The 14564-nt window shown below is 39.2% G+C and overlaps 1 protein-coding gene across 4 annotated transcripts; it reads right to left on the bottom strand.

The window, feature by feature from the left end:
* Window positions 1–972: 972 nt before the first annotated feature.
* ssrp1a (structure specific recognition protein 1a) lies at window positions 973–13161 on the bottom strand. 4 transcript variants are annotated; one of them, XM_044126416.1, is made up of 19 exons: window positions 13062–13161; window positions 12415–12502; window positions 11968–12153; window positions 9699–9804; window positions 8879–9072; window positions 8670–8770; window positions 7829–7958; window positions 7631–7734; window positions 6656–6784; window positions 6351–6572; window positions 5191–5263; window positions 5063–5068; window positions 3304–3439; window positions 3181–3226; window positions 2960–3089; window positions 2700–2867; window positions 2510–2607; window positions 2235–2412; window positions 973–1416 (listed from the first exon to the last, which is right to left on the bottom strand). In XM_044126416.1, exons 2-19 carry the CDS (start codon window positions 12466–12468, stop codon window positions 1348–1350), a joined length of 2130 nt encoding a protein of 709 aa, XP_043982351.1. In that variant the 5' UTR covers window positions 12469–12502; window positions 13062–13161; the 3' UTR covers window positions 973–1347. The 4 variants fall into 4 exon arrangements, with proteins under 4 accessions (XP_043982351.1, XP_043982352.1, XP_043982353.1 ...); XM_044126417.1 differs by having other exon boundaries at window positions 12415–12484; window positions 13062–13103; XM_044126418.1 differs by lacking the exon at window positions 5063–5068 and having other exon boundaries at window positions 13062–13122.
* Between the last annotated feature and the right edge of the window lie 1403 nt (window positions 13162–14564).

Here is a 14564-nt window from a genome sequence, read left to right as displayed (position 1 = left end):
TCATCCGGTGATGTAAGGCTTTTAAAAACCACACTCCAAACCACCTTCCTCTCAGGCTTTGGGGAGTTTGTTTGAAAACATTGTCTCTGCGGCGTTCACCTTCTAAACACGCTCACCCAAACCCAACTGGCTGGTTAAAATGGCTAATGTGCTCCAGCGTGCGCACATCCAGTGGGAATACCTTGAGCAAGACGGCTCTAAAAGCTCGCTTCAGATTCTCCAGCGTAATGGGTTGGGGAGGGTTAATGAGCTGCGGGCTTACAGGCAGAAATTTGTTGAACGCTGATACGTCTTTCCTGATGAAGGAAATGTTTTATACGATTCCATGTTTTTTTTTATTTTATTTTATTAAAAACCCCAAAAACAAATAAGGCAAATTTAAAGGACATTCAAAAAAAGTGTCTCGGATCAGAATAGAAATAATGTAGAGACAAGATGTAAATACTCTGAGTAAATCATGAGATTTAAGCTGCATATTTAGGTGTTAAATAAAATCCAGAGTCTGATCGCTCTGATGAAACTCCAGCAGCTGATTGGCTGGCTGATGTGAACTTTCTACTGTTGTGCAAGTTTTAATTTACTGCAAAAATGTGATAATTTGCCTTACGTCTACCAGGTTACATGTTTTTATTTTATTTTATCGTATGTAAATCCCGAAGATGTGTTGTCCGTTTGAATTCAGCATCCTTTACTCTGATGCTGTCCATCGCTGTCCTCTGATTGGACCACATTCAGGAGGATCCCTGAAACTTTTTTACGATTATAAAATCCACTACAAAAAAAAATAAAAAAAAAAAATCCATTAATGTCCCTGAATTCAACAATCTCACACCAACAACATATCTGATAGTTTAAGCTTATACCCGTTTGGTTAAGGTGGATAAGAATAGATAATTTTTATTTATTAGAAACATATCAAGGCAGTCGAGGAGCTTTAGCAAAACAAAACATAAAAGACCAAAACCCCAAGAATTTATTGAAAAATTCTGTATTTATTTTGACCTGAAAACAACAAAAAGACATTTTTTTTAAAGAGAACTACACAAGAGGAACACAAATTGATCCCCCTTTTACATTGACAAACTAATAACTCCCACAATCCTCTGAGCTATGCAGCTAACAAACATTCCCAAAGGTTCAACTATCTCATTATTCCACCGAGCCGTCAGGAGGAGAGGAGCTGAAATATCAGGGCAGATTGGCTTCCAGACGTAGTCACAAAATACGTGATTGTACTTTTAAAATTAAATGTGCTGAGGAAAAACGTACAACTCAAGTTTGCTGAATGGTTTGAAATCAATGATAAAAACAGTTGGTCCTGGGTCTGTGGGTGTGATCAGTGTCTCTTCAGTCAGACTCTTCCTCTGAGCTGGCAGGAGTGGATACAGCTTCCTCCTCCTCTTCCTCCTCTGACTCCTGGTTGAAGAAAACATATCAGTAAGAACCACTGGGGTTGATTCATCCTGTTATCATAGTGAAGATTTAAAACACATAGCTGAATCTGAGGCTCAACGTAAACTTTAGTTATAAACTTATTTCGTTCCGTTCAAAAACACTTTATCAGAAAGAGAAATTAAATCTTGGCTCATTTCATTCAAGTTTCTTCAGAAAGTCGTTGTGGACGCACACAAGTGAAAACACTCTGCCAACAAGATATAAAAATAAATAAAGAAACATCAGTAAAACAGGCAAATGCGCAGTTTCCCAAACTATTAGCTGTGAAAACAACTTTAGGTGAGATATTGATGTCAATTGATGCTTAATTAATCTAAGACCAAAGTATCTGTCCAACAATGTGTTTAGTGAGTTGAGGGAGTCACAAATATTCAACTGAAACTTAGACATGATGATGAAGAAATGCAGGATGTTACTGAAAGTTTGTAAGAGTGATATATAATCCAACAGAACGTCTGAAAAAACTCAAGTCTGGAGATCCAAACGGCTCCTCTGTCATCAAAGAGCAAAAGAAGAAAACAGCCACTAAATTTGACTAGAGCGATGCGTTTTGATAACAATAAGTGGCTACACACATTACATAAATACAAGAGGAAAACATGTATATGTGCTTCCAGGGAAGTTGTTGAAACTTGCAAAGAAAATCAATCATAAATCTCTTTCATCTGTTAGTCAGAATTACTTTGCTGTTACCAGAGCGATGGTTGAAAATTGTGGCTTTTTCTTTTTGTTTTGAATCAATGCTTCTTTATGCTAATAGCATCCATGACTGGTTTTACCTTCTTCTTCCTCTTCTTCTTGGATTTGCTCTTGTGGTCGGAGTCGGAGGAACTGTCGTCGCTGGTCTCAATGAACTCTCGGCTCTTGAAACTGTCGTTTCCTCCTCGTTCCTTTTCTTTCTCTCCACTGCTGGACTTTCTCTTCTCATCCTTTTTTCCACCAGATTTTCTCTTCTCTCTAAACGGTCGAAGGTGTAAGAAGACAATTAGGGATGTAATGCGAGCTTCTTTAGGGGGGGGGAAAAAAAAAAGAGACTCTGAAATAAAAGCCTTACTTCCTGGGACTGGAGGTCGGTCCTCCTCCGCTCTCTTTGTATTCCTTCTTTAATTTGTCATATTGCCTCTTTGCCTCCCCTGCTTTTGTTTCCCATTCCTGAAAGAAACGGGAGTATAAGAGATCCAAGGTTTTGATTGAAGTGCTGCTCAATTAAAATAGAAAATCTCTTCCAACAGGCCAAGTCTCACCTCCTTCTCGTCTTTGTTCAGCTGTCTCCACATCTCTCCGGCCTTCTTGGATATCTCTGTGATGGAGATGCCGGGGTTCTCTGACTTGATGCGCTCGCGGCTGGAGTTCAGCCACAGCATGTAGGCGCTCATCGGCCTCTTGGGGCCAGCTTTGTCCTTCTGCTTCTTCTGCTCAGACACAAACAAAATAGAAATGTTGCTTTCATTGAGGGAAAATACCTATGTTTTCTTATAGGTATTTTCTTCTGCAGCTTTCTCACCTCTTTGCGTGGTTTTCTTTCCTTTTTCTCTTTCACAACTTTAGTTTTTTTGGCCTTTTTCTTTGCGCTCTCGTCTTCGCTATCATCTCCTTCGTCGCTGCTGTCGCTGGCAGAAGCATTGCTGTCATACCTGATTGAAAGGAAAAATGTCGAATGGCTCAGCGAAAACGCAAATGCAAGCTTTAATCTGAAGTTGAAAAAGTAAAAGTAAAGGCACTTACTCTTCTGCAATTTCCTCATCTTCCTCTCCAGGGTTGAAAGACTCGTCTAAGGAGGAAAACAGGAGCTTAGCCTTCTACTCTTCATATTATTTCAAGGGTTCAGATGCTGAACCGGTCACTCACCGCTTCCACTTCCGTCTGAATCGTCGCTGTCGTTGCCCTCCTCCCTGATCTTTCCCTCGGCCTTCATCCTCTCCAGGTAGGCATCGTGCTGGTCTTCGTCAGAGTCGCTGTACTCGTTGATGTTGCCCTTCATGCCCTGGAACCAAAACTCACAGTCAGGGGAAACACCTCCACAAATCAACATAAAACTATTTACTATAGACCGTTTGCAGCTCCAATAAGAGCCAACCCGGACCGTCTCTGTTTGCTGTTGGCAGAGATGCATCAACTAATCAGGATCCAAATGCAGCGTTTCCCCGTGTATCATGAGCCTGGCGGGCTACCAGGCTTCACTTCAGCCTCCACCAGGCTAAGCATCGTTGGTTTATTTGTTACAGGGTTTCTTATACAAGACAGCAAAGACAGGTTAAAGACTGTCTTTGGTGAATTGGTAGGAAGGACAATGGAAACATAATATGGTCATTTAACTCAAATAACATGGTGGGTTGCTAGGCAACTGCCCTAGCGCTCCAACCACCAGGCTTAGAAAACCTGCTAATATGAACGTTTCCCCCCTGATTTTTGATCCACGGGCCAAATACTGAAAAATCTGTTTCCTCCCAGAGACTGGTGTTTCTTCTCCTTAAAGGATATATTTAAATCAACGGTAAATGATGGGATCAGTCTGGTAAAGAATACATTTGGTAATTTCAAAAGAAGCAACTGTGCAAGACCAGAGTAAAGATATGGACATAATGTGCCTTTTAGAGAATTTCACTGTGCCTTGGCCAGATTTAAAATGTACACATTATCAACCCTATTAATAATAAAAATAATAATGCCTGCCATCAGCGCGGGAATCTTAACACTTACATTTTAAAGTAATTTTGCAGCTGTAATTTTACTTCTCATCACCCGAGGTTCTGCGGCCTGCAGCTCTCTGGACCTTCTATAATGGTTCTAAATAGATTTGGCTAAAAATAACAAAAACCTATCCGATGTTTATAATTATAGATATAATAGCACATGCAGTTTAAAAAAAAAAAAAGATGGCATTGAAGTTTCAGGATAGAATGAATCCAATAAGAAAAGCTTCCTGTTGTTTTTTTTAAAATACTTTTTGACATAAGATCTTCATCTTGAGTAAATTAAGTTAAGATGCAAGTAAAAAGCCCGTTGGCTCAAACTAATGCTTCGTAGACATGGAAACCAGTCGGGCTATCCTCTCCTCGCCCCCACACGGCCCGTCCCACATCCATGCATCTTTATCCACGACCTTCTGGCTGACAGAAGCATCCAGTCAGGAAGGCGGCCATTAATACATCAACAGGAAATGGAGAGGAGCTCCATTTGTCCTCATTCCTGTTCTCTGCCGACTCCATCACCATGGCGACAGTTGATCATGATGTGGGGAGAAACTTGGCAAAGCTCTGAGCCAGCAGCAGCTCGTACTTGTCAGCAGAAAGTTACAGGTGGTGCAATCAACGCGGTCGAGTGTTAAAACACCAAAAGCCCCAAGGAAGCACATTAGTCAGCACAATGCAAACACACAGAGTTATCAGAGTGATCAGCCTCACACACACACACACACACACCCTCCTCCAGTCCACATGGCCCATGATTAGCAATAATTCATTTGAGATTCATCAAGTAATCTGACAAGATTATCCGGCAGAATCCTGCTTGGATCCATCAGCGGCACACCATGCAATCAGAAATCACTCCACGCCAATCAACTCGGGTTCCTTCAGCCACACGAGGCGCCCGCAACCATACCCACCTTCTTCTACAGGGTTTACAGACACAGACACACGGGAGAAGGGTGACATAAGTCAATATCTGTAAAGGAAAACTGCTCTAGTGTTTTCATTTTACAACCTAGAATGAGTTAATTTCCTTATAAATTACCTCTTTGAAGCCTCTGTTCTTGATGTTGAGCTTCTTGGCATTAACAAAGTCAAACAGTTTGCCATATTCCTCCCTACAAAGAAAAAAAAAAAGACAAGGAGAATAATTTGGGTTTAATAAAATCAATACTTGACATAGTAAAAGAGAAATTAAAAAGACAAGGAGGAGAACGACTGCACTGTAAGGTGATGTCGCATCACAGGAAATGAGCAGGAAGTCCAGATTTTGCAAATTGGAAAACAATAAATTAATAAAGCCAGAAAACAGACAAAAGCTTCAAAAGTAATTAAACAATGAGTAATTATGGTAATCCATAGTCGGCCTGCAGCTGCTGATTATCTCAGTAATCGATAAATTCTATTAATTATGCTGGCAATTGGATTAAAAAAAATAAACACATTCTGCAGAATTTTTTTTTTTAACCACTTAACATTTTTAATACAATATTAGAAATGCATAAAAAAATGCTGATAATTCTTTTGTTAAATTAGAAATTTAAAATGTTTTTGGACTAAAATTGAAGAGTTTGAACGTGGTGAAGCTTAAACTATCCCACTTCCAAGTTCTGGGTTGAACATTTTTACAGACTAAGGCTTTTTTCCATCTCAGCTGCAAAATGTATTTATTTATTGTACAGTTTTGGCTTAATTACAGCTCTGAGTGTTTTGTTTTTTCAGCAAAAGGCCTTTTTAAGTCTGTATACTGCAGTTAGTGATTAAATGATTCCTAAATCTGCTTACAGTAGTTTAAATAATTGATTAATCACAATTACTCCGATTAATTGTTTCAGCCCTAAAATGAATTTTTTTGATTTCCAGTCTACTTCAGCAGGTTAGCTGGTCTAACTAAAGCATCTTTCTCAAAATAATTCCTCATTTATCAAAACAGATCACACATTTGTGACTCTTTTCTACTGTTATGTCATCAATCGATTTGTATCCACACTTCAGTTTTCTAAATCAAAATTAGATTTACAAAATAATTCTAGATTCCCCCACTCCCATTTTTCAGCACAGCCCACCACAACTGGAACAAGTTCCAGAAAAATCTGACAACACAGAAAGTCTTTCAATAAACACTGAAGCCCATCCCTCTTCTTCGCCAGCGTCTTTCCACACAGCTGAAACCTGAAACGCGGCGTGTGAAAGCGGCGGCCTCACCTCTCGATGCTGCTGAACGTGTACTGGTTTCCTTGCTTGGTCTCGATCTCAAAGTCGAAGGACCGCGTCGTGGTGGTGCCTCTGGCGAAGTTGACGCAGGAGATTTCCTCAAAGCGCAGGTGAACCGGGGGCTTGTGGACGTAGATGAAGCCCCTCTCCAGAGGGTAGAGGAGGCCTGAAGACGCCTTGTAGGAGCAGGTGATGCACTGAGCGCCAGAGTGGCTGTGGCGGAGAAGGGGGTTTTATTAAGATTTATTTATTATGAAATAAAATCTTCCAAAAAGCGTGTTTGAGATGCGCCCTACCCTTGGAAGTTTCCAGGCACAGTGATTTTGCGGTTGACCAGGGCCTTCATCACCCTGCTGACCATCTCATAAAGAGAGCCAGACATGTTTTTACTGAGTTTGCCCTCGAAGCGTTTTTCCACATCCTCCCTGTGGTGGAGTTGACAGGAAAGAAAAAACAAACAAACTGTCTGAATGCAAATATTTGATGAGATTTCTGAGAAGAAAATTAAAGAGGCTGTCACACTGCTGGTAAAGCTGTTTTACAGTGTTAAAAGCATCATAAAAGCTCTAAAATAGCCATAAAATAGCTCCTTTAAAGCTTTTGGTGCCACCTAGTGGAAAGCATGAAGATAGTAAAGAAAGCCTTGCAAAAAGTATCCACAGCCATTGAACTTTTCCACATTTTTACATGTTACAAGCAAAAAGTTAGTTATTTTTTATCCAAAGATAAAAATCTACAAAGTGACTCTTTTACAAACCTAAATCCTACAAAGGTGTAAACAGAAAAAAACATTTTATTCATAAAAATAAAATAAGCAATGTTTTAATAACAAATACAACTTTAAACGTATATATATATATATATATATATATATATATATACATATATATATATATATATATATATATATATATATATATATATATATACACAGATATATATATATACATATATATATATATATATATATATATATATATATATATATTATTCTTTTTTTTTTACCAGTAACACATAAAAAATATCTTAAAACTGGTGAAAACCTTTTGTTATATATTAAAATAAAAGTGTATAGGCCACACTTTTCATTCATTTGTAAAAAAACAAACAAAAAAAAACTTTGAAAAACCAATTTTATTGCCTTTCAGTGTTGCTTTGTAATGTGACAAAATGTGGAAAGGCTTGTGTGTATTTTACAAGATTCTATTCATTTTAATGACCCATCTTCAGGGTTGTGGCAATAAAAACCAGCCTCCTCCTAACGTACTCACTCGCTCATGTTGAGGGTTAGGTTGATATCCTCTTCCTTAGAAAAAAGCAGAATGAGGAAGTGATAACGCGTCTGACCCTGCTTGATGGGAGGATCCAGACTGATCTATGAAGACAGAAACAGGGAAGGTGAGAAACGTGCGAGTGAAGTGAAACTTCAGGACAGAAACCTGGAAAGGAGAAGAGAGACGTTCACTCACCACAAAGAACATCTGACGCTGATCCTTGTGAGGCAGCAGGAAGAGTCGCAGCACGGTGGTGTAGGGAATCTTGTAGTCGAACGTTTTACCGTGCAAGTGGAGGAACGTCGGGTAGATCCGAATATCATATCTGAAAGAATAGGCCAAAAGAGAAATGAAAGAAAAGATAAATTTTAAAAAGTCATTTTTTATTCTGTTTATTAGTATGTTTTCTTTGTTGCTTTAAAGGCTGTATCCTGTGGCATATTTTTGCTTTCTTGTTCATTTCTTTTAAAGCAAAAAAGAAGATATATTAGGAAAACATACAAACAACAAGACAGTCTGTGTTTTCCATTTGGAAAAATAAGAACCAGAAAATAACAAAAATGTTATTCTTTGTGAGCTTGAGAGCATATATTTGGGAGCTAAAGGAGATACAACACATGCATCAATCGGTGAAAACACCAAACCAAAAACTCTTGATTGGTGAAATGTTAAAATCAAGTGGGGAATCAAATACAAATAAAATGGTTGCTTTTGTTCAGCATAGCGCGTTTATCCTTTAGAGCACATGTGTCAAATTCAAGGCCCGTGGGCCACATGTGGCCCGCCATAACTTTTTATGGAGGGACTAAAAAGATGTTCAATAATATTTAATTTTAAGGATTCATTGATATTGTAAATGTTGGTGAACGGGTTTCATCGATACATTCTGGCACAACCGGCCCTTTAAGAGCGTTGGGGATCTTGATTTGGCCCAAAACAAAAAAGAGTTTGACACCCCTGCTTTAGAGAATAAATATTCATATTTATGGTAAAAGCAGATTTGATGCGTTTTTATTACGTTTTGTTGGTCTCCTACCTTCCTCTGGGCGTGAGACACTGAAGCTCCTTGAAGATACAAACAGCGTCTCCTGTGGCCTGAATGACATCAGCCTTCGTCAAAACGTTCTGGGCGAACGCCTAGAGGACACAAAACACACAATGTTACCATCAACGTTCATAAAGCCAAATTAGTTCCCAGAACGGCTTTTTAATAACCATTAAAACATTTAAATGATCCAGCATCACCTCCACAGGGTCTTGCCGTTCGTCAGTCTGGTTGGGCGGGACGTAGAATCGGACCTCCATGAGAGAAACCTCGGTGTCGTCGTTCTGGTGGAACTCCAGTGTGACTTCGTTCTTCCCAGTGGCACACTGGGAAACGTTGGACAGAGGGATCTCGAACGCTGTGTGGTCGTTGATGTCAAACGACAGCAGCGGACCTGAGAAAAGAGCGAGTCTCTTTCAACTTTGAATAATCACAGACATCCAGGAGGTGACGTATATTTGAAATTTCCATGCTTCCCCAGACTCAAATTTATAGATTTTTCTGGACACTTATTGAAGAAAATTATTGATTTTATTATCCACAACATAAAGTTTCCAGTGCAACACTCTGGTAACCATCTATGTCGACGTATGGATATGGATTTGAAAACAAATAAACCTGAATTAAATTAGTCCTTAAGAAAGACAGTTTCTTTTATAATCATTAATATCTTTGCTTTGCATTTACTTTTACCCAATTAAGGAACCACAGGTCTATTCTTGACATGCTGACATAAACGCATATGTAAACACCAAAAGAGATGAAACTTTCGCATTTTTAATGAATCTGCATTTTTCTGTAAATTTGGTCTGCAACTCAAAAGCCTTGTTGTGGCAAATATAACAAACATAATCTAAATCAGAATAAATGAGCCCTCTAATCTTTTATGTGACGGAAAAGAGAATAAAGTTTGACGGGTCAAACGTTTCTCCGTATTCTAGTTTTCTGGGTTTCCAGATGTTTAAAGACTGTAGAAACAAAGTGTATTTGACTTCAGTGACTCTATGCCGGCTTGTTTACCTGAGAACTTGGCCGTCCCCCAGTTCCAGCCCTTCACAGACATGTCCTTCTCTGACAACTCCATCTTGTAGTTCAACTTGAAAAACTCTGAGAGCTTCTCAAAGTCCTGCAGAACGGAAAATAAAACGGCAAAGAAACAGAAAGATGAGAGGCGTAAACGGTAGACGGAGAAGTCCTGACAGACTTCATGGTGAACGGTCAGAGCCCATTAAAATACGGCCCAGAAGGAAGCAGGAATGGTGGATAATTAATCACAACGTGATTGGGACTGTGCCGCCGGGGAACACAGGAGATGAATGTAATCCATCCGCCTCGTCTATCCTCCGACAATCAGCTCGTTTATTTATCCTGCAGGCCTGCTTACAACTGGAGAGGACGCACACACAGCGACAAACACATGGTCACTGAGACACACACACACAATCCCAGCAGTACAAACACATGTGGAAGTGATTGTGGGAGCAAGTGTGTGCAGAGAGGAATCAGCTAATTTATGCACCTGGGTATCTGCCTGTCCATAGAGTTATTAGAGTCAAATAGAGCCTGTGTGTGTGTAGGCGTGTGTGTGAACACTAAAGGTTATAAGGATATTTGTTGATCTGAATTAAAGAACTGTTTGAACTATCTGTAAATAAAAGTGCAAATATATAAAATCGGGAGTTGTTGTTTTGCAGAAGCCAGTTTAATAAGAACAAACACACAAATCTCATTTCCATCACAGATATAAACATTCACTTACACAACATCACTACACCCTCTGTGTTTTAGGTTTCAAAGTCTTTCTTCGAATCTCTTAAAGTCATTTTTTTGGACGGAGGCTCTATTTTTGCTGCTACTTTTTATCCACTCCTGGTACCAAACAATGCAGAAGATAAACAGAACAACAGGCGGACAGGAGAAGCGACAGGGCTGAAAAACAATGTGTCCTCCAGAGTTCTCAAAAACATTTGAACTATGACTGCCAAACTGGTAAATGTGAGATTGTCTCTCGTGAAGGACATTGTTGAAACACATCGGACAATTTCCACACATGCTGCTGATTCGTATTTAGTTTAGTAGTGTGTATTGTGGTGACGTCTGACATTTTCATATTTTACACTGGATTTTAAACATCGTAGATGAGGATTTTATACATACAACAAATTACAGCGGTTATGGTTACAGTGTTTGAAGAAGATAGTGATGATTGTGGGCTTTGATGAAGAGGACTTTGAGATGAAACTGGAGAAATTGGAGGACTTCTTTACTTCTGATATTAGTGTATTTTTTAACTCAAGCTTTACAGTAACTTCATACTTTGACTTTTACTACCCTGATGTCCTCACTTGATGTAAATTTCACACCAACATCCTAAAGCTGATGGAAAACGATGGAGAACACCATGAGGGTCAGAGGAAAATCTGTTAATTGCAAAATCACCATTATTGTTTTAATATCAAACAGCTCTGCCAAAAAATAAGCTACCTACTAAATAGTTGCTGTTTTGATGGAAACATGAAGTATTGATTGGGCACAAACAGATCGAGAACCAAAGAGGTTTCATTGCTAAGCCTGAGCAGAAGCAACGCAGGAGCCGTCAGCCTCCTGAAGACGATCGCAGCTCAGCGGTTCAACACTCTGGCAGCGATTCACCGTCTTGCTCAGGACATTTCACAGGGACGGATAAATCAAACTGTCTGCTCCGCACGCCAGCAGCTAAATCTCTCGCCAATTCCCGATTACCGACACTAACTGTGGGATAATAAACAATGACATCACGGCTTTTCCTCCAGAACCAGAGGATCTATATACCACCAAAAATATGCTGATTAACCCCAGGAGACAGTCGCAGCCTGCAGGTTGTACCCACACCCTCATCCCTGTGTTACAGTTACATCCTGACGTTCTCCATACACTCTGAGAAAAGAGCATTAAAAACAATGTTGAGATTCAAAAGAACAATGATTTTTTTTTTCTCACCATCTTGTTTTCTGAGCTAAATTGCTCCAGTGAATTGACATAAACACCGACTCAGAAGAGTCGATGATTGCACTGTTTATGAAACACGCATACTGGCGCTGGTTTCCCTCATTAATCCCATTAGGGGTTTGAGGAGAGAAGCCGACTGATTCACAGGACTCTGAAAGAAACCCACACGCACTTATCGCCAGTCAAATGGCAGCCCTTTTCTCACCACGCACACTGGAGTTTTTCTGTAGAAAACAACAGGGAAAGAACAGGAGCTGTTTATCAGACGGCACTTTCATACACACACAGGAGCAGAGCTTACCGTGTCCCTAAAGCCGTCATATTTGTAGATGTGCCCCGTGCTGGTGCCGAGTTTGATGCCGTGACCTAAACACACACGCCTCCACTGCGCCTGGTTGAGCTCTCCGGCCGGGATGCTGTCCACCTTCCCAGTCTTGTTGCTCTTATAAACCACATTCTGTTTGCTGAAACGCAGCCGTCCGTCATTCTGCAGGGACGCAACACAGATCTGGGTTTCTCGTTTCATAATACTCAAGAAGAGAGCAGATAAAAGTTATCAAATTTATTCATACTTCACTTTTAAAAACAACTTTAGCTGGGAAAAAGGTTTATGTATTTATGACAAATAATGAGGGGCATGAATCCTTTTGAAACTCATTATAAGATTTGGTCTAAACAGGTTAAAAACAAAATTAGGTTATTTTTAACTTGGTGGGTCATATAGTAAAAAGATGGTGCTCTTACGTACCCATGAGCCTTTGACCTCCTGATAGATATCGTTGAACTCTAGCATGTCCCCCATGTTGATGACTGATGCTCTACAGAGAGTCCGAGAACTGGATCAGAAACACACATCCACAGATTACGGAAAGCACATTAAAACTCAAGTCAGAAGACGTCAAGATATATTTATTACAACTGACTCAAAAGTTTTAAGTGAGCTTGTAAACTAACAAACGCCGAGGTAGTATCATTGTAATTACTGTTAATATGAAGAAGGAGTTTTTTCTATATAATTAGTTTTCACTGTAGTGAAATTGAGCTGTAGCACAGTTTTGTATTTTCCAGTAGCAAAGTAGCAGCTAAGCTAGCAGAAAATACATGAGGTGCACTTCTTTTGTGTTAAAATGCTTGATAGGCTCCAGCAATCGTAAAAGTAAACGACACGCGCTACAACACCGCCCAGCAGAGGCACGTCGAACATTTTAATCAAGCGCCCGGACAGAGCAAGGCCGGTATGAGGAAAACAAATCGCGATTCAAAAGGTTTAAACGTCACACAAAAGCACTCGAAATAAACCTCATAAGCGCTTTGCAATGCCCGCTGCTTCACAATAACCACTGACCCTACTTCTATCTAAAACAGAAAATACCGTATGAAAACGTGAAACCTTACAATCACTGACGAGCCTCTGTTTCCCGCGTGTAGCATCAGGAGCTAGCGCTACGTCACAGGAAGTGGCAAGCTGTGTTTGTGTCTACGTCCGGCTAAGTAAAAACATTTTTTGATTGGTTTATCTATATATTAAAAACGTGTAATGAAACGTATTAAAAGCAACTATATGTTGTAAGTAAATTACTGGCTTACTCAAATTTGACAACAATAAGACGGAAGGGAGTTTGCGCAGATCATAACTGACTACAGTAACAATCAACTGCCACAAGAGGGCGCGCAATGATTCTGATAAGAACTCCATCTATTCCCAAACTGCATGCTCTGAAAAGATCTTTAAATGAAAAGTGCGAAGAGGCGCGACTAGTTTAAATTTATATTATTAGTATTATTATTCAGAATCAAACGCCCAAACTCGTTGCATAAACAAACACAATTTCAGTTTTATAAGTTTAAGAATAGAGCAGTGTTCTTCAGGGTCTTGACAAGATTAACTTGCTGGGATAGAAAAAACAACTGTGGCCAGTGGAGTTCTATATTATATTCTGTCTTCATTAAACACAAAGAAGAATGCGATTAAAAAGTGAAAAAAAAAACTAAACACAAGCAGTAAACTAACCAACTAAATAGAACATGCTGAATAGAGGGCCTGAAGGCCTGTCTTAAATCATAACCCATTTAAGGCTCCCACTCTGTCAAGTAAGATTATACTTTCAGTGCTGCGCTCTCCCAAATAAATCTCCTGTTCCATAAAAAACAAGAATTGAGTCCCAGGTCTCCTCTTTGCTCCGAATAATCCAGCCCTGAGGATCTCGACTGTCAGCTCAAATAAGTAGGCCACTTTATTCAAACTCATTCACCGCTTGACTTTAACGGATTTTTGGATCTCGGCTTCATTAAGGAGGATTTTTACACACAAAAAAAAAAAAAAAAGTCTTGGGATTATTTGCATGAAAGCGCAAATATATGGGCGGATATAATTCTCTAAACAGGAATAAAATGGCTATTAAAAATAATAAAAATAGCCTAATAACAAAAGCCTAATACGTTTAAGAGCTGAGGGAATTATTTAAGTATTCCATTTTATTTATTTATATTTTCAAAATCTTTTACAGCTTTATTCTCTACATGTTAAGGTCCTCGTAGCTTTTCATTGTTGATTTACTTTTTCTTAAACGAAACGTCTATTTAGCTGCCACGTCATTGCACGAGGTTTGTTTGGTGTTTTAATCCCAAGCAATCAATAGACCTCTGACAACACATAAACTCACACCTAACGATAATTTACATTAGCACGTTAATTAACCTAACATGTTTAGGTAAATCGCACTAAAAAAAACATAACACTTATTTAAGAGTGTGGAAATAATACGGAGACAAGCCGGATAAAAAGCACAAAGGAGACTCAAGGGATTCTAATGTGGGATTTTTGAGGTAACAGCAAAACCAAATTCACCATGTTGATTTTAATAATAATAATAATAATAATAATAATAATAATAATAA

The sequence above is a fragment of the Gambusia affinis genome, linkage group LG09, assembly GCF_019740435.1.
Source record: "Gambusia affinis linkage group LG09, SWU_Gaff_1.0, whole genome shotgun sequence".
NCBI lineage: Eukaryota > Metazoa > Chordata > Actinopteri > Cyprinodontiformes > Poeciliidae > Gambusia > Gambusia affinis.
The sequence above is the reverse complement of the archived record's forward strand: the minus strand, read 5'-3'. Positions and strand labels throughout refer to the sequence as shown.